General features: G+C 36.1%; 1 protein-coding gene and 1 long non-coding RNA gene across 2 annotated transcripts in view; one reads left to right on the forward strand and one right to left on the reverse strand.

Annotated features, from left to right (window-relative positions):
• TRPA1 (transient receptor potential cation channel subfamily A member 1) overlaps positions 1 to 18,350 on the forward strand; it is a 68,574-nt gene that overhangs the window by 46,781 nt on the left and 3,443 nt on the right. The window contains 10 exon segments of the mRNA XM_017872726.1: positions 4,643 to 4,713; positions 5,399 to 5,561; positions 6,349 to 6,358; positions 6,361 to 6,384; positions 6,387 to 6,436; positions 7,961 to 8,130; positions 10,016 to 10,145; positions 10,567 to 10,749; positions 14,380 to 14,448; positions 17,970 to 18,083. Coding sequence (XP_017728215.1) covers positions 4,643 to 4,713; positions 5,399 to 5,561; positions 6,349 to 6,358; positions 6,361 to 6,384; positions 6,387 to 6,436; positions 7,961 to 8,130; positions 10,016 to 10,145; positions 10,567 to 10,749; positions 14,380 to 14,448; positions 17,970 to 18,083 — 984 coding nt within the window.
• LOC108530074 (uncharacterized) overlaps positions 1 to 18,350 on the reverse strand; it is a 217,294-nt gene that overhangs the window by 8,995 nt on the left and 189,949 nt on the right. The gene's annotated exons all lie outside the window — the stretch shown is intronic.

Here is an 18,350-nt window from a genome sequence, read left to right on the forward strand (position 1 = left end):
CTACCAATACATTGGATACTTTAAATCTTATTTACACTTTATTTGGGTGATATTTAAACTTACAATGTACTTGCATGCCTCAAAGGGTAGGTTTGTTTTATTTGTTATTAGTTTAAAAGCAGAGTTACAAGATTTCAGAAACATAAGAGGATTGTTTTAATGAAAGCACATTGAAAACAAGTATCTGTGTGTGTTTCTAGTATGGTGTTTTAAAAATATTAATAGTAACATTTTGAATTACTCTCACATACTTTTCCATATTTTTTATTTTAGCTTGAATAAACCATTAATTTTAAATGGATAAAAGTCAAATCTACGTGGAAGTTTAGATGAGGTCTCAAAACAATAGTTAAGATCCTGCCAGGTTTTTTTTTTCCCCAAGAATAGCTAGAGATATAGCTTTATGGGCTCCATTGGGCATCCAATTGGTAATGAATATTTGCAAGGGGTTCCTTTATTCCCCAAAATATTGTATATAAATATATCTCAATTACGTTTCAAATGGTTAGGGTAAAATAAATAGAAAAGAAAATGGTGAACCTGGAAATATCCCATTGTTGGTGTCACAGTAGTAGTTTTTAAACTGGAATCTCTGGCTGCTTGAATCAGAATTATTGTGGTTCTTGTTAAAATGAAGGTTCCTAAGGCCCATCTTAGACCTACTAGCCCAGAATGCTTGAGGGTAGACCTAATAATCAAAATTTTAAATAAGCTTCTGAAAAGATTTTTATGAACACTAAGATTGAAAAAACCTAACACAGTGCTGATGAAAATTATAGTATAGGTTTTTCAAAATGTAAGTGGGTGTTTAGTGCAAAAACCTAGAAGTTGTTTGGTAGAATAATTTTGGAAAGTACAGTCAAATCAAAGTTAATACAAGGAAGCTAAAAATAGAAATTCCAATTTCTATCAGAAAGATGAACATTTTTAAAAAGAGATAGAAAGGGAGAAATTGAAAGGATGTCTGAGAATTTTCTAGAAATGAAATATATAACTCATCAAATTAAAATAAAAAACTTGCCCAAGGGCTAAGAAGACCAATTCTGGCTGCATCATTTTTAATTATAAAATGTCAAACAATAATATTTATAAATAAGGGAAGGTCTCAATAAACTACTATATCCAAATAATGAAATATAAAGCAGTATTTAAAAACAATGTTCTTGATGAATCTTTATATGACATTGATATGTTTCTAGGCTGTGTTGATATAAATAAGCAAATTGAAGACATAATTTGAGTAAAAACATAAATACAAAATAATTATCCTTTTTTTCTATAACTACATCTGAGTTTTTGAACATGGGTGTTTCTCTGTAGAAATACAGAAAAGGATTTGGAAGAATGTACAAATTAGCAATGGTGATACTACTGGGGAAATGGAGTGCTGCCCAGAATTGAGGCTTAGGTGTGGTGAGAACTATGGCCTTATCCCAATGTTCCAGTATTTTAAAAGAGAATTTGTTTGGGTATTTCTTTTCTTTTTTACTTGTAGTAAAAAGCATAAAGTTAAATTTACTGTCTTAACTCTTTTAAAATGTATAGTTCAGTAGTGTTAAGTATTTTCACATTGTTACTCAAGAGATACCTAAATTCTTTCATGTTGTAAAACTGAAACTCTGTACTTATTAAACAGCAACTTCCGTCATCTTTCCCCCAGCCTTTGGCAACCACCCTTCTACTTTTTGTGCCTATGATTTTTCTCCACCTTAGGTACTTCATATAAAGTGGAATCCTACAGCATTTGTACTTTTGTGACTGGCTTATTTCAATTGCTATAATCTCCTCAAGGTTCATCCATGTTAAGCATGTGACAAGACTTCCTTCTTTTTAAGGCTGAATGATATTCTATTGTATGTATGTACCATATTTTCCTTATCTGTTTGTCTGTTGAAGATATTGGGTTGCTTTTCCTTTTTGGCTATTGTGAATAATGCTACAGCAAACATGAGTATACAAATATCTCTTTGAGATCCTGCTTTAAACTCTTCATATACACATTTAGAAGTAGACTTGCTAGATCCTGTGGTGATTCTATTTTTAATTTCTTGAGGAACCCCAACACTGTTTTCCATAATGGCTGTCCCCTTTTACATTCCGACCAATAGTGCACAAGGATTCCAGTTTCTCAGCATGCTCACCAATACTTGTTATTTTTTGTTATTTTGATAGTGGCCAACTAACAGATGTGAAGTGGTATCTCATTGTGGTTCTAAACTGTATTTGCCTAATAATGAATGATGTTGAGCATCTTTTCATTCAATAGTCATAAGCAATAATGCTTATTGACTATTCATGTATCTTCTTTGGAGAAATACCTATTCACAGCCTTGACCCATTTGTCAATTGGGTTATTTATTGTCTTGTTGAGTTGTAGGAGTTCCTCAAATATTCTGGATATTAACTCCTTATAAGATATATGATTTACCAATATTTACTCCCATTCCATAGGTTGCCTTTTTAGTTTGGTCATTGCTTCCTTTGACTTGAAGAAATTTTTAACCTTATATAGTCCTGTTGGTCTGTTTTGCTTTAGTTGCCTGTTCTGTTGGTGTCATAGCCAATAAATCATCTCTCCTTTTCCATAATTAGTCTAGTAAAATTTTAAATTTTGCTTATCTTTTCAAAAAACCAACTCTTGGTTTCATTGATTTTTTTTTCTGTTGTTTTCTATTCTCTCTTTCATTTATCTCTGCTCTAATCATTATTATTTTCTTCATTTTGCTAATCTTAGGTTTAGTTTGTACTTCCTTTATTTCCTTGAGTTTTAAGTTAAATTATGGATTTGAGATCTTTCTTGTCTTATAACATAAGTGTTTACCATTATAAACTTGCCTTTTAGTATTGCTTTAGCTATACTCCATACATTTTGGTATATTATGTTTTCATTTCATTTGTCTCCAGATATACTTTAAATTTCTCTTTTATTTTTTCTTTGACCTATTTGCTGTTTAAGAGGGAGTTGTTAAGCTTCCATATGTTTTTTCATTTTCCTATTTTCCTTCTACTTTTGATTTCTAGTTTTATTCCACTGTAGTGAGGAAGATATTTTATATGATTTCAATCTTTTGAAATGTTTTAATACTTCTTTCAAGTTCAAGTCTTCTGTTTCCTTATTGAACTTCTGTCTGGTTGTTCTATCCGTAACTGAAAGTCAGATAGTGAAGTCTCCTACTATTACTGTGTTGCTGTTTATTTCTCCCTTCAATTCTATCTAAGTTTGTTCCATATTTTGGGGAGCTCTAATGTGAGGTTTGTATATATTTATGATTGTTGTATCTTCCTGGTGAGTTGACCTTGTTATCATTATATATTGTCCTTCTTTGTTTCTTGTCACGGTTTTTGTCTTACAGTCTATTTTGTCTGATGTAAATATGGCTGTTTCTTTTCACTTCAGGTTCTCATTTGCATGGAATATATTTTTCTATCCGTTCACTTACAGCCTGTGTTCTTATATCTAAAGTGAGTCTCTTGCAGACAGCATATAGTTGAATCCTGTGTTTTATCCATTCAATCAACCTTTGTATTTTAGTAGGAGAGTTCAACCAGTTTACCTTTAAAATGCTTATTGACAGGAAAGGACTTACTATTGCCATTTTGCTAATTGTTTTCAGTATGTGGTAGACTTTTTGTCTCTTTTTCCCTGTATCTCTGGTGCTGTAGCAAGTCATGATACTGGGACACTGCCTACGATCTGTCCGTTGACACTGTATCTTCTCTGGTGCTAGACTAAGACCCAGTGATCTACTTCGTTATCAGTGATCACCTGCTGGCACCCATTTGTGTCAGAGCTTAGATTCAGGCAAGATAAAAATCATTCTCTTGTTCAGCCCCTTAGAAGTCAGAAGTCAGTGGATATGTTCCACCCTTTTCTTTCTCTTTCCAGGGAGAAGGCAGGAGTTGGGAGTTTTCTCTCAATGGCACTGTGCTTTGCCAGAGGGAGGAGCTGTGGCAAGTAAAGGCCATGCATTTTCCTACTGTCTTTGATATGGTTATTTTTGGCTACGTGCTCACCTTGGGTACAGAAACACCTTAACTAAGTTCTGGATTGCTCACAAAGAAAATGGTCTGTGTATTGTTTTTAATTCCATATCTCTATGGAGGAAGGGGGGCCTGGGACTTCCTATTTTGCTACCTTGTTGGCATCAGTCCCTCTATTTATGTATTTCTTGAATAGTTAAAAACTAATTTTTCGATAAATACTTGTAGTCACAAATAACTTTAATGAAAACTTATGATCTAGATTAATTTAACAACTATGTATGTATATTCTACTGCATAAAATCCTTCTAGAAAGATAAGCCTGAATTTCTTCAAGGACAGAATGAGGGTGTAACTTGCTAATTTATCTTTAATGTCCTTTCCTGTTATAATCCTATATAAGATTAAAAAGCTTATGCTAGGTCAAGTAGTCAGAGAACTAAAGAATCAGACTGAATCAAACAATTTTACCTGTACAAAATGGTTCTAATTTGTGTTTTTTAAAATCTTGATCTAATTTTTATTTTTTTAAATGTTCTAAAATAGATGTTACTTTTACAATGTCAAAACACAGTTGTAAAACCAGACAATAAAAAGATTAGTTTATAATCAGGAGTTGATTATGATTGTGTTTTTATTACACATTTTTTTTATTTCTCAGGCAATGGTACAAAATAACCGCATAGAGCTTCTCAATCATCCTGTGTGTAAAGAATATTTACTCATGAAATGGTGGGTATTGAATACTATTTCTTGTTTAATGCTCTGCCTATTGGATCTATTACAAAGTCTTCAAAACAATTATATTGTAATGGTATTTTAATGTTTTGGTTTTTGTTATGTTAATGTTTTACTTTGAAGAAATAAGTAAGGCAAATGCCCTAGAACTTAAAGTATGATAATAATAAAATAAAGTGAAAAGACCAAATAAAAGAAGTTAAGGTTAAAAAATGCTGGCATTGTTTATCATTAAATAAAATATTTGGAGTGGGAGGGAATTATTATATAAGACATGAAGAAGCTCTTTAGAGACTAAAATTTATTTTTAACATTAAATGAAATATTTGGGGCATGGAAAGGATCATTATATAGAACATGAAGAAATATCCTGGACCCTGAAATTTAGTTGACAATGAAGAAAAAGGTGTGTTCTAGGAAGAGCACTCATATTGCTGACAGATTATATGGGTTAACATCCCGGCTCTTTCATTAATTTGTTAAGTCATAATTTGCTTAGAACTTGAGAGTCCTTTTCTGAAAATGAAAAAGGTGAATTAGAAGATTTACTTGATTCTAAGCTTCAGTGAATTTACCAACAAGTTTTCTTAAAGAGATTATAACCACTTTTTCCCGAAGTATCTTAAGTAAATATTTTTGTTTGAAATGACTCAATTCTGGTTTGCTTATATTTTTGTAGGTTGGCTTATGGATTTAGAGCTCATATGATGAATTTAGGATCTTACTGTCTTGGTCTCATACCTATGACCATTCTCGTTGTCAATATAAAACCAGGAATGGCTTTCAACTCAACCGGAATCATCAATGAAACTAGTGATCATTCAGAAATACTAGATACCACGGTAATTCCAAATTTTAACTTTCTCAAATAAAAGATTATAAACAATGTATTTTTTCTTAAGACTACTAAACCCATAATAAATGTGACATATCAGGACTTCATTATAAATAGCCTGTAAGTATTTGTATACAGTACTAATTTCTCCTAAAATCCTTTGTGGAAGGAGAGGGAATATAAACAAACAGGTCAACGAATGAGTTTATAAACTAATTTAAAAGGAACTGACGTGTGTTAGATGCTAGCTTAAATAGTGAAGTGTAAAACTTTAAAATAGGTGTACAAGAAAGCAGATTTATAGTTGCCAGGGACTGTGGGACATGGGAAATGGGGAGAGATGCTTTATGGATATGTAGTTTCCATCCAAGATGATGAAAAAGTTATGGAACTAGATAATAGTGATGGTGGTATTACACTGTGAATATACTTAATCTGCTGAATTACATATTTTAAAATGTACACGTAAAATGTAACACTTTTAGAATGGTAAATTTTGTTGTATGTATTTTGTGACAATAAACAATTTTATATTGGCCTACAGATTCATATTCTTTTTTAATTCAATTATCAGTTTTTGAACTTCACTTAATAAGGACATTCTGAAATGAGGATGTGTTCATCTCTAGTAAATGATACGAGTATTGGTGTCAGTTAAATTTTCTGTTCAACTCAAAGTGGACAGTATATAGAAATTAAGCAAAAAAAAGAAAAAATAAATTTAATAGTGAAAATTATGGAAATGTTAAAGTGTTTTATATCTCTCATAACTGTCTTATCCTTTTTTGTTTTAGAATTCATATCTAATAAAACTTGTATGATTTTAGTGTTTTATCAAGTATATTTGGGTATTGCAAAGAAGCGGGGCAAATTTTCCAACAGGTATGTAATACATTTTGTATCTCTAAAGTTGCACATATTTTAATATGCAAGACATAAGTTAATTGATAAGCTATTACTGGAGATAATATTATGTCATAATAAAATTACATAGCTTGACTAACATACAGATTCGAAACACCAAGCATAAATGTTTCAAAAGGTAGAAATCAAATGATTTTAGGTAAGGTCACTGCCTACTTGACATATCTATGAAAGAGATGTTCCACTTTTACTGGTCCTTAAGGATCTCTCTAACTACAAATGGTCTTTATGAGTGAACTTTCTTCTCTCTTACATAATTTTAAAGATTTTGCTAACATAATGGTTAAATGTTGAACTTGATAATTTTAAATGTAAATGTTTATGAAGAAGTTATCTGGCCCGACTCCATTTCAAATGAGTCTTTCTTTGAATTCCTTTTCTAACAGGAATGCTTTTTTTGATTAAATAAAATTCCAGGTTTTAATACAATTTTGGAACTTTTACAGCAAAATTTTAACTTTATATTCCACTTTTAAATGAGTGAGCCAAGTTCAGATCAGAACCAAGTGTATAAATTGTCTGCAGGTCCTACCTTTGGTTGATAAATGGCATAGATCCTTCTTTTCTCAGTATGGAGGTTGGAAAGTCTTTACAATTTTTTTGTATATTTTAATGAATAGTATTTTTATAAATCTTATGTCTTTCATACAACACCTCACTTTCTGTGAAAATTTTCTTTGTTGCATCATGTAAGCACAGATATTTGCATTTATAAATTTGATAATATTGCTTTGCATTTTTAAAACATTATACATTGCAAGTACTTTCATATAGATACTTTAAGAAATTTGTCACAATTCTGATAGTTAGACTGTAATGTTGCATTTTACCTTAAACGATTTAAAGCACATTATTTAATTTTTCTTGCCGTTATTTTCATTTTCCAGAAATGAAAATTACAGATTATAGTTTAAATTGAGCTATAAAGTTACATGAATTTTCTGTCAGATTTGATCGCCACATTTTCTTATTGATATTTAAATGATCTACTCTGTTGGAAATCTAATGCCCAATACATAAAAGTTTGAAAATACCATTATTATTTGTTTTATTTCCTAATTAAGTTTTAGTGCATGTCCCAAACCTTTTTAGAAATAACTTTAGTTCATAAAGAGAGCTCCACATTCATGTTCTTATATGGGTAGAAAGGCCCAGGAATTACTAAACCAACTTGCAGTCCCCAAGAAGTTTCCTTAAGATGGAGTGGACTCCACAGGGAAAGCCCAGCAATTTGTAAGATTTCCTTAGGCGTCAGACTCCCATAACACCAGGTTAACAGAGGACTCTGGGCCATCTCCAACACTGATTCATACCCTGGGGGCACTGAAGTCAATCCAGGATGGCATGAGGTTACTCCTTGGTCCTAAACTTCTCCCAGCTGGCTGCAAAGCTAGAAAAATTATATTACTGGGTGCATGTATATAACCACCTATAGATGCTAGCTCTCTATATGTGGTAATTTTTTATTATTTCCTATCCCAGAAAGTGAATTATTTTATGGATACGAGCAATATTTTAGAATGGATTATCTACACGACGGGCATCATCTTTGTGCTGCCCTTGTTCGTTGAAATACCAGCTCATCTGCAGTGGCAATGTGGAGCAATTGCTGTTTACCTCTATTGGATGAATTTCTTATTGTATCTGCAAAGGTAAAACAAGCTTGAATGATTTCCACATCCTTTAAGCATTTTAATATCAAAAGAAAACTACTGTATCTGGTGTAAATTTAAAACTGACATTCCTTTTCCAGTTGTTTCAAAATAAGAAGAATTTTTTTACACCCTATTAAGGAAAGGCTGGAGCATGGTTCCAGAGTTCAGAATGAAGATCAGGGTTTCTCAAACTCAGCACTATTGAACTTTGTGGCCAGATAATTCTTTCTTCTTCTTCTTCTTCTTTTTTTTTTTTTTAATCTGTGGAGGTGGACTGTCTTGTATATTGTAAAATGCTTAGCAGCATTCCTGGCTCCTTGCTTCTGCCCACTAGATACCAGTAGCATCCACCTTACTCCATTTGTGACAACCAAAAATGAATGCAGACAATGCCAGATGTTCCCTGTGTGCCAAATAAGCCCTGGTCAAGAACACTGGTCTAGACAAATCTAGATTAAATAGGGGGAGTAAATGGGAAAAGTATTGGCTATTCTTGTTTTACCTGATATTATTTTGTAAGCATTTACTTTGAATTAAAACACTCAAAATGAACTGATAGATAGTATGGGGAATCAAAGTGGTATACAAGAAAAAATAAGCCCAAAGAATCTAATTCTAGATTTCCCAGGCCTCTGACAGTTGGTAATGTTGAGTTTCATGTTATTTCACATAATCTTTCCAATAATGAGGCCAATGTTATTATTTGCATTCTCTAAAAGAGGAAGCTGAAGCACTGAGTTCAGTAACTTGCTGAAGATCTCAGCGAGTCAGTCAAGATACAAGTATTTAACCAAAGTCTTTCTGACTCCAGGGAACATGTCTTTTCCACCGCATCTTCTGCATTACTGTGTCATGAGCACAGTGATAGAGAGTTGAGTGCCGCCCCTTGGAGAGCACATGGTATGGTGAGAAAGGCAGTGGCCCAGAAGTAGGATTTAAGACAGGTTCAGGCACTGTCGCACCCTTGGCTCTGTCATTATTAGTGGCTTTGGTGAGTCATTATATGTCTCTGTGAATTTAGCTGAAGTCCCTTTCAACTTTAGAATCTTGTAAGTTCCTCATTTAAAAGTCATCTTTGTCAAAGGCAAAGTACAAGTTAGAGGCCAGATGACACACCGATTATCTATCCAAACATTTCACAATATAGGATGCAGGGGGTAGAAAAGAAAACCGAAGAAGATGAAGAGGATAAAATGCAAATCATGTGGTGTGTCCCCTGCATTAGGTGCCTTCTGGTTCACGAACTCAATCTCTGCATGATGCAGTACACAATTTATCTCTCTAATTTCTTTATTAAGCATTTGGTAGCATTTTCTTTGATATTGAGAAGCTATTATTTTTCTCCCCTACTTCAGTCGAAGTAATGTCCAGTCGTCAAGTGGTAAAATGATTTAAGGTAACATTAAGGCTGGGCACAGTGACTCACGCCTATAATCCTAGCCCTTTGGGAAGCCAAGGAAGGCTGCTGCTTGAGGCCAGCAGTTCGTGACCAGCCTGGGGGTGATGTATGCCTGTGGTCCCAGCTACTCGGGAAGCTGAGGCAGGAGGATCACCTGAGCCCGGGAAGTCAAGGCTGCAGTGAGCAATAATTGCACCACTGCACTCCAGCTTGGTTGACAAAGCAAGACCCTGTATCCAAAAAAACAGATAACATTAATAGTGAGAATAAAAGCAAAAGTAATGTGACTAACAGCTTGAAAATTAAGACATGATTATTCAATTAATTCTTATGTTTTCTTTTTCAAAATAACTGGCCTCAAGGATCTCGTCTGTGAAATCTAATACCTGATTTAATACATGATAAATATTGTCACTGAATGAATACACTTTGACTACAAAAGTGAGTAAATGTGTGTGTCTGTGTGTTTTTTTACTTTTCTAGATTTGAAAATTGTGGAATTTTTATTGTTATGTTGGAGGTAATTTTGAAAACTTTATTGAGGTCTACAGTTGTATTTATTTTCCTTCTTCTGGCTTTTGGACTCAGCTTTTACATCCTCCTGAATTTACAGGTAAGACAGTTGCATCAGTAGTTGATTTTGTCGCTGTGAATTATGGAAATATATATTTATACTTAAATCTAAATAGTCTAGAAAATTCTTAATTGCATAACAGTATTTGAATACTTTAGTTTTTATCTGCTATCTCTTTCAAATGACTTTTATTGCCGAGAAAATGTATAATCATGTTAAGTAACTTTGTCCATTGTCAAAAAGTTTATGTATAATGCAGATGATTTATTATTTATGCAGATAACATATTTTTGATGACTTTACCACTGTTTACTAATATCTTATCACTGTATTTCAGTAGCTATATACCTATGACTTTAAAAATGTATTCTGAATATAATTTTTATCATTCTACCTCCAGGAAACACTTTTTCATGGTAGAAACTTTGCATTTCATTTGTTCCTCACCATGTGTTTTCAGGATCCCTTCAGCTCTCCATTGCTTTCTATAATCCAGACCTTCAGCATGATGCTAGGAGATATCAATTATCGAGAGTCCTTCCTAGAACCATATCTGAGAAATGAATTGGCACATCCAGTTCTGTCCTTTGCACAACTTATTTCCTTCACAATATTTGTCCCAATTGTCCTCATGAATTTACTTGTAAGTAGTTTTTTCTTGTAGTTTCTGTTTGTTGATCATTTGAAACATTTTATAATGATAATTATTTTTTAACTTCTTTAATCTCCCTCCACTGGGGAGATGAGAAAGGGTCTACTACAAAATCTATTCATTCAACACTCATTTGGTGCCTGGGAAGCATCAGGCATATCAAGAGGCTCAGGGCATGCAAAGATGCATGCACTTGGCAAATATCAAGGATCTACTAAATGCCAGTAACTGTTACAAGTTCTAGGAACCAGTGATGAAGAAAGCAGACCAATATTCAGTCCCAGTGTGATTACAAACAGTCAGGAAGTTAGGTAATAAACAAAATGTGTTGCATGATGTCATGGGAGTGATAAATGCTATGAAGAAATAAGAAGCAGGGAAAAGCAATAAAGATGAAGGTGTGTAATGTTTTGGAGTTGGAAAGGGGATCAGAGGTTAGGCAGAGACTTTATGGAATATATTGTCTCTATGCTCGAATTTACCATTAACCAGAGATTCAAGTGGGGAAGTCTCTCATGCAGAGGGCGTACAACGTTCAGATGCCACCTGGAACCCAGTCAAAGCCTAGACAGTATCAGCAGACATAAGAGTGCATTTCCACATGGAATTCTCTAGAGAATCTGCTCAAGGCATGAGCATGTTGGCTGATGCAGGCAAAGGTGCATCCCATTCCAGGTCCATGGGGAGTCTTTATTGGCATTGTTGTGCCTGTTTTTCCTTTATCCATTTATGCACACCTGTACGTATTCCACACACTTTCTTTGAGTCTGACTATGTATCAGAGACTATACTAGGCAGTGTTTCTGGAAAGGAAAAAATATATACAGATGAGTAAGTATTTTGATTCATTTATTTGATACAACTCCAGAGTTTTATTTTGGTGACCTAGAAAAACAAAGGATGGCAATAGGAATAATGGAGAATGACATAAAGCCCACATTCTTCTCTGATAATTGTTTATGTTTTGGAAGATAATTATCCAGAAGAGAATTGGGTTTAGCAGTAGTACAGGTTGGCCCCATTCTGAAGATCCACACATCCGGCATCCATTGTGCATTTCTACCTGGATATCCTGGAGGAAAATCAAACCAACAGAGCCAAGACTAATGTTATCTTTCCTTCAGAATCTCTACTGCCTCTCAGTAGAATCTCCTAGTCATCCTACTCAGATCATTGGCAGATAGTCTTTATTTCACTCTCCCACATTTTTCCTCAGTTCTTTCAATAATTCTTTGGCTTTCACATCTGCTTCCAGTTGGCTTGGACTGTCATGGTTCCTCATCCAAATTGCTCCAGCAGCCTCAAGAGCATCTCCACCTTACCTCACTGCTTTGTCTCATTCTTCCTACAAATGGCCACCATAGTGATGCTCTGATAATGAAAAACTAATCCCATCAGTGGCTATTTTAAATATTTTTCCATGCCTCTTCAAAAGCTTTAATCCAGTCCAAACCCATCAGCATAGCAGGCAAAGGTCCCTGTGAGCTGGATCTTCCCAAGATCTTTTCCAACACCTCACTGTTCCCAGGATTTACCCAGAAATGCACACTCCCTGAGTGTGCCACACTTTCCTTCATGCTGCCTAGAGTTTGTACAGGCTCTTCCTTTTGCCTGGAAAACATCCCACCATGGGTTAGCTCTAAGATTTCAAAACTCAGCTGAGGTATCATTTCTTCAGGGCAGACTTCCTTAACCACCCACCCGTCTCCAATTACCTTACTCTATTGGGTGCTCTTTCCTTGTGTTACCATAGTTTTTAGGATACAAACAAATAATAATAATAAAACCTACTTCCTAGATTATTGCAAAGAATAAATGAGCTAATACAAGGAACTTAAAACAGTACTTGGCACATGATAAGCATTTGATAAATGTTAGTGACCATTAAAAGTTAATAATTGATCTCTTCTATGGCTTATAAGCTCAAATGTCTTCAGAGCCCAGGCAAGTATCTAGAATATGTGAAGCAGCAGGTATGAAATGGTTAGTTTTAGGGTTAGTTTTTTTTTTTTTTTTTTTTTAAGACAGGATCTCATTCTGTGACCCAGGCTGGAGTACGGTGGAGTGATCATGGCTCACTGTAGCCTCCACTTCCCAGTCTCAGCTGATCCTCCACCTCAGCCTACCTAGAAGCTGCGACTACAGGTGCTCAACACCACACCCAGCTAATTTTTGTAGAGATGGGGTTTCGCCATATTGCCCAGGCTGATCTGGAACTCCTGGGCTCAAGTGATCCTCCCACCTCAGCCTCCCAAATTTCTGGGACTGCAGATGTGAGATGCTGCGCCTGGCAGAGATGGTTGGTTTTGATGGGGGTCATTGTAAATTGGAGAGAACACCCATCTGAAAACTTGCAAATTAAAAACCAAAACAATATTATCCTGCCCAGTGAAACCTATTTCCTGACTGTATCCAGTTCTCAGTGCTAGTTTGCAAGCCCTAGAATATATTATCCCTCTCTTCATTCATTCTGTGACTGTTTTGTTTACCTATTATGTGCCCTACTCTATACTAAGCACTGGGCATACAGTGTTGAGCTTGACAGATCCCTCGTCTCATAGAGTTTACTGGACTTTGAGCTCCTCAAGAGCAGTCACTGACATTTCTTTCTAGTGCAGCATGCAAGATGCTGGCTCAGCAAAGGCAGGAACTAAGTACCAGAAAAATAAATGAGTGAGTGAAATGAGCGAATTCAACAGATTGAGTAGAACTGAGCTAGCAGCTTCCCCCTCCTAATTCTATCTAGCTACACATTTCTGGTTTCTCACCAGAGCCTCTCCTGCCCCTATAGTATATGTTTTCCTTCTGAACATATGTAAGATATAATATGTATCATTCTCTCAGTTTAGTATTTTTTTCCATGTTGTTAAATCACTCTTGTCTACCTTAGTTACTAAACTCCTGGAGTTTCCCACCATGTTGCTTGGCTACACCTAATTGCATGTGATATCATATCATCCCTGTCCTTTCAAAAAATAACAGGTTATCTTAAATGAAATTAATTTCAGATTAATTCATGTGTCGTAAGTTTTTATAACACTTAAGAGTACTGAACCTCCGAATGTGGCCATCACCGTTGCAGAGGTATATAGGCCTTGTAGTTTTCTGTAAGGTGTATTACCAAAGTATTCTGCAGCTACTACTAGTAGTAGGTCATATGCCCACACTCCCACTTTAGCCACAGAGACCTTGCTATGGTTTGAATTTTTATGTCCCACCCAAAATGTATATATGGAAACCTCATCACCAAGAAGATGGCATTAGAAGGTGGGGCCTTTCAGAGGTGAGTAGGCCATGAGGGGAGAGCCCTCATGAATGGAATTAGTTCCCTTATAAAAAAACTATGAGGGAGCTTATTAGCTCCTTTGTTCTTCTGCCATATGGGAACACATAGAAGGTGCCACCTATGAGGAATGGGCTGTCACCAGAAACCAGTTCTGCCCGAGTCTTGATTTTGGACTTCCCAGCCTGCAGAACTGTAAGCAATTAATTTATGCTATTTATACTTTACCCAGACTAAACTATTTTGTTATAGCAGTGTGAATGGACTAAGACAGACCTTACATGCATTTTTCAGTGGGCTGTTAAACTGTAGTGATTAAATTTTGTGTCATACTTCAGATTGGTTTGGCAGTTGGTGACATTGCTGAGGTCCAGAAACACGCATCATTGAAGAGGATAGCTATGCAGGTAAGTGCAGTGCTTCCCCACTTATGGCAGTGTTATCTTCTGGTAAACCCACAATAAGTTAAAAATATTACAAGTCAAAAATGGGCATTTTGAAGGAATATGCCAGTTGTAAATTTATACCACTTACACTGTAAAGTTGGACTGTTTACCCTCCTGATCATGTGGCTGACTGGGTTCTGTGGCTCGCTGCCACTGCCCGGCATCCTAGGAGAGTACCACACATTGCTCGCCCAGAACAGATCAAAGTTTAAAATTTGAAGTACAGATTCTACAGAATATACATCACTTTCCCACCACCATAAAGTCAAAAATCATGAGTCAGACCATCCTGTTAGGTATTGTCTGCATCACGTTTATTCAAACTTACTGAACGGCATGATTTATGTTGAAGTTTTAACTGCATCTGTGAGGTTTTGTTCTCTTGTGACATCTCTCTCATTTTTATAGACAATTTGATGTAAAATTTGGTATCAAAGTTTCCTGGCTAGGTATTTGGCTATTGAACCTTGTGAGGTACCTTTCTGTCATACAACACAAAGTTATTTTTATGCTCTTGACTGGATTGTCTTTAAATTTCAAATTCAAATGGCCATTTTTGATGCTTCAAGGATATTTGTTGACCAGTTGACTGTATGCATTCAGAAACTTTGGCCAGTTTGAGAGAGGAGATGGAAAAGTCACGTAATGATATAACTTTCTATTCACTCTTGTCTCCTCTTCACTTTTATTTGTCCAGATTCTTTCTTCTCTGTTATTCATTCAGCCATACACTAATATTTATTTATTGAAAAACAGTGTTTCAATACATAGTGTATACAAAGTCCAGTACAACTTATGAGACCCAGAGGAAACAGAGGGATGTGATCTCTGACTATTCTACTTAGCACACCAGCTAGGCATTCATAGAATTAAATATCAAAAATCAACTGAGAACCATTTGTAAATTCTATGCTCTATGACATGGCTGTATATTATACAGAGATACAGAGTGATTGGAACATTTAGAGAACAAACACAAATGATTATCAGGTACAGAAAAAAATGCAAAAATAATTAAGGGAATGCTACATGGAAGGGGTGAGATGAGTCAGTGTTGAAAGGTAGTTGAGATTTAACAGGACATTGATACCGTCCTGAAAGGAGAGGGCAGCAAGAGCAAAGGGCCACATCAGAACTGGGGAAAACGGCCAAGGCACTGGCCGAAGGCCCTGGCCCAAGGCCCCCCTTGCCTGGAAGGATCATTCATGTTAGTGGGTGATTAGATTGCTCCAGATGATATGGGGGTTTATTCAAAACCAGCAAAGAAAAACCTTAGCAAAGGGCACTAAATGATGAAGTGCTTCAAGTTATTTTGTAAGTTAGCGAAGAGTTATTCTCAGCCCTTCCACAATGAAAATGGTGTTTATAGTGATCTGTTATTATTTTGGTATAGTGAGGAAAGATTGAAGGCAGGAAAAGCTAATGGCAGGTTATTACTGTCACAAAGATGGTGTTTAGGACTTCAGGTGTATGGATATGGAGAGGAGATGTATAAACCTCTTGGCAGTTATGTCAGCAGTACCTCATAACTGCCCTAACAGCTCTTTAAAATACCTTGGGGAATAGATAAAAACAAGAATACAAGCAAAGTTGGGAAGCTCACTCAATTACAGTGTCAGTGGGGTTGAGCTGAAAAGCACAAACCTATATTGTTTACTCTGCTCTCTGAAAGTAAATGGCACAAATCCTAGTATCCCCATGTTATCTATGCCTTGTTTTGGATCAAAAACAGCATCGACTGGAAAACCAGAAAGCCATTCTCCTACTTCTCCTGAGTGGTTTCTTAAGAAACTCTCTGCATCCATTCTGAAACCTATGTCTGAGCCCACAGCAGAACCACGAGCAGAACCAGACAAGAAGCACACATTTCCGACAGGGCCATTTAGTTCTCTCAGAGAATCATCTCCATGGGAAGTGGAGACAGGCCTCGGGACAACGCATGCTGGGAGATGTGTTCTTTATGGGGACTGTCAGTTCCTTAGGGACAGGTGTTATGAGTATTTTGAGGGGCTTGAAACTGTTTGGGTGTTTTTAAATGTTGGTATCTCCACTTTCCACCACAGTTTTGGCAGCTGCAGACAGTCCATAAACATTTATATCCCTGCTGCAAATTAGAAAGGGAAATCCACAGAGTGCATCTTACCCTTCAGCATGGAAAACCCACAAGTTAGAGGAGGTAAAGATGCTCCCTGAGCCCAGTGGAGCCAGGTTCAGTGGGTCCTGCCAGACCCACACTGGACCTGGGGCTTTGCTTGCCAGCCTCCCCCAGGACCATCTTTGAGAGACCTATGTAGATAATGAAGAGGTTAAGACACACCATGTATTTTATCTGTTGGCAAACATCAAGCTTGAGTAAATCTTTTTCAATCAAGTGTGAGGAAATAAGACGTGACCTCTAAAACTGTATGTATGGGAAGGGGAAAGTAGTATCACCCTAAAGAGCAAAGGGGAAAAAAAGGAACCCTAGAAATTATTATAGAAAATCAGTGAAAATATTTAACTGGTATTATTAATAAAATACAGGAAAACATAGCTTTTCTTGAAGCTGGAACTAATGCACAGTATGTTAAATGGTGGTAAGTGCTGTAAAAATAGCAAGGAAGCCACATGGGGGAAAGTCATGTCGGGGACAGTGGGGAGCCACAATTTTAAGCAGTGGTGTCAGGGAAGTTCTTACCATTTCACTCTTTATGGCTATAAATCGCTAATATTGGAAGGTGTTTGGTGTTAGAAAGAAAATCTCACTAGTAGTTACAGTAAACATACCTATTTACCAGATACAAAGGGGTATAAAGAAGCAGAGATAAATTTGGCAAAAATAAATGAAAAAAATTAAATGTGGGGAAATATCTCATTTGCTATCCCTGAAAATAGTAATTATACTTAAAATTCATCATAGTTAAACCATTTTGCACCTGATAGCACAGACATGAAAAATGCATGACATACTCTTAGGCACAAGAGTTCTAATTCTTTTACTGCTTACCTTTGTCTTCCTCCAGTTAAGCACTCCTTCTCTCCTGCCCTAGGTGTGTATACATATGTACACACACACGTGTGCATGCACACACACATTCACACTGTCCAGTTGTGCACATTTTGTAGTATTGCAACACCCCAAGAGTATGAACTACCCTTTTCTTCTTTAAATATCCAGCATTGAACAATAAAACATCAGGTGACTATCCCTGAACAATAAAGAGCAAGTGACTAAATGTTGAATTCCTTTTTTAAGCAACTTCTTCCTCTCTTTCTTTTCCTGCTCTAAGGCAGATTGCTGCCCTGTCAGTGGGTGAGGTGAGAGGAAGGGGCAGGTGACTGTGAGCTAGGGGATAAGGAAGCCTGGCCAGCCCAGCTGTGGCACAGAAGTCAGGACATAGAAATCAGTTTCCATTTTGCTGTATTAATGATTACCTCTGTGCCATATAAAAATTCCAGGTACTAACTAGTGATTCTGTCATTAAACCCAAAATGCACTTTAGGTGGAACTTCATACCAGCTTAGAGAAGAAGCTGCCACTTTGGTTTCTACGCAAAGTGGATCAGAAATCCATCATCGTGTATCCCAACAAACCCAGATGTGGTGGGATATTATTCGTAAGTACACATAACAAATAACAACATCAATAATATGACACTGTTTGATATTCATTCATTGTGTTAACCCTAAGGGGGCCCTTTTATAGACTTTAAGTCTTCTCTGCCTGTGGGCAGAGAAGTTGTGCTTTAAAAAAAAAAAAGGATATGATTAACCCAAGATGTGAAAGAGCTGGGTGAGAGGAGGGTGATATTTGCTCTCCCCTTTCAGGTGGCTCATCCATGGCATCTGTGTTAAATGCATGCTGTCCCTGTTAGAGCAGATGG

This window comes from Rhinopithecus bieti, unplaced genomic scaffold (assembly GCF_001698545.2).
Source record: "Rhinopithecus bieti isolate Rb0 unplaced genomic scaffold, ASM169854v2 scaffold_6536, whole genome shotgun sequence".
In the NCBI taxonomy this organism is placed as follows: Eukaryota; Metazoa; Chordata; class Mammalia; order Primates; family Cercopithecidae; genus Rhinopithecus; species Rhinopithecus bieti.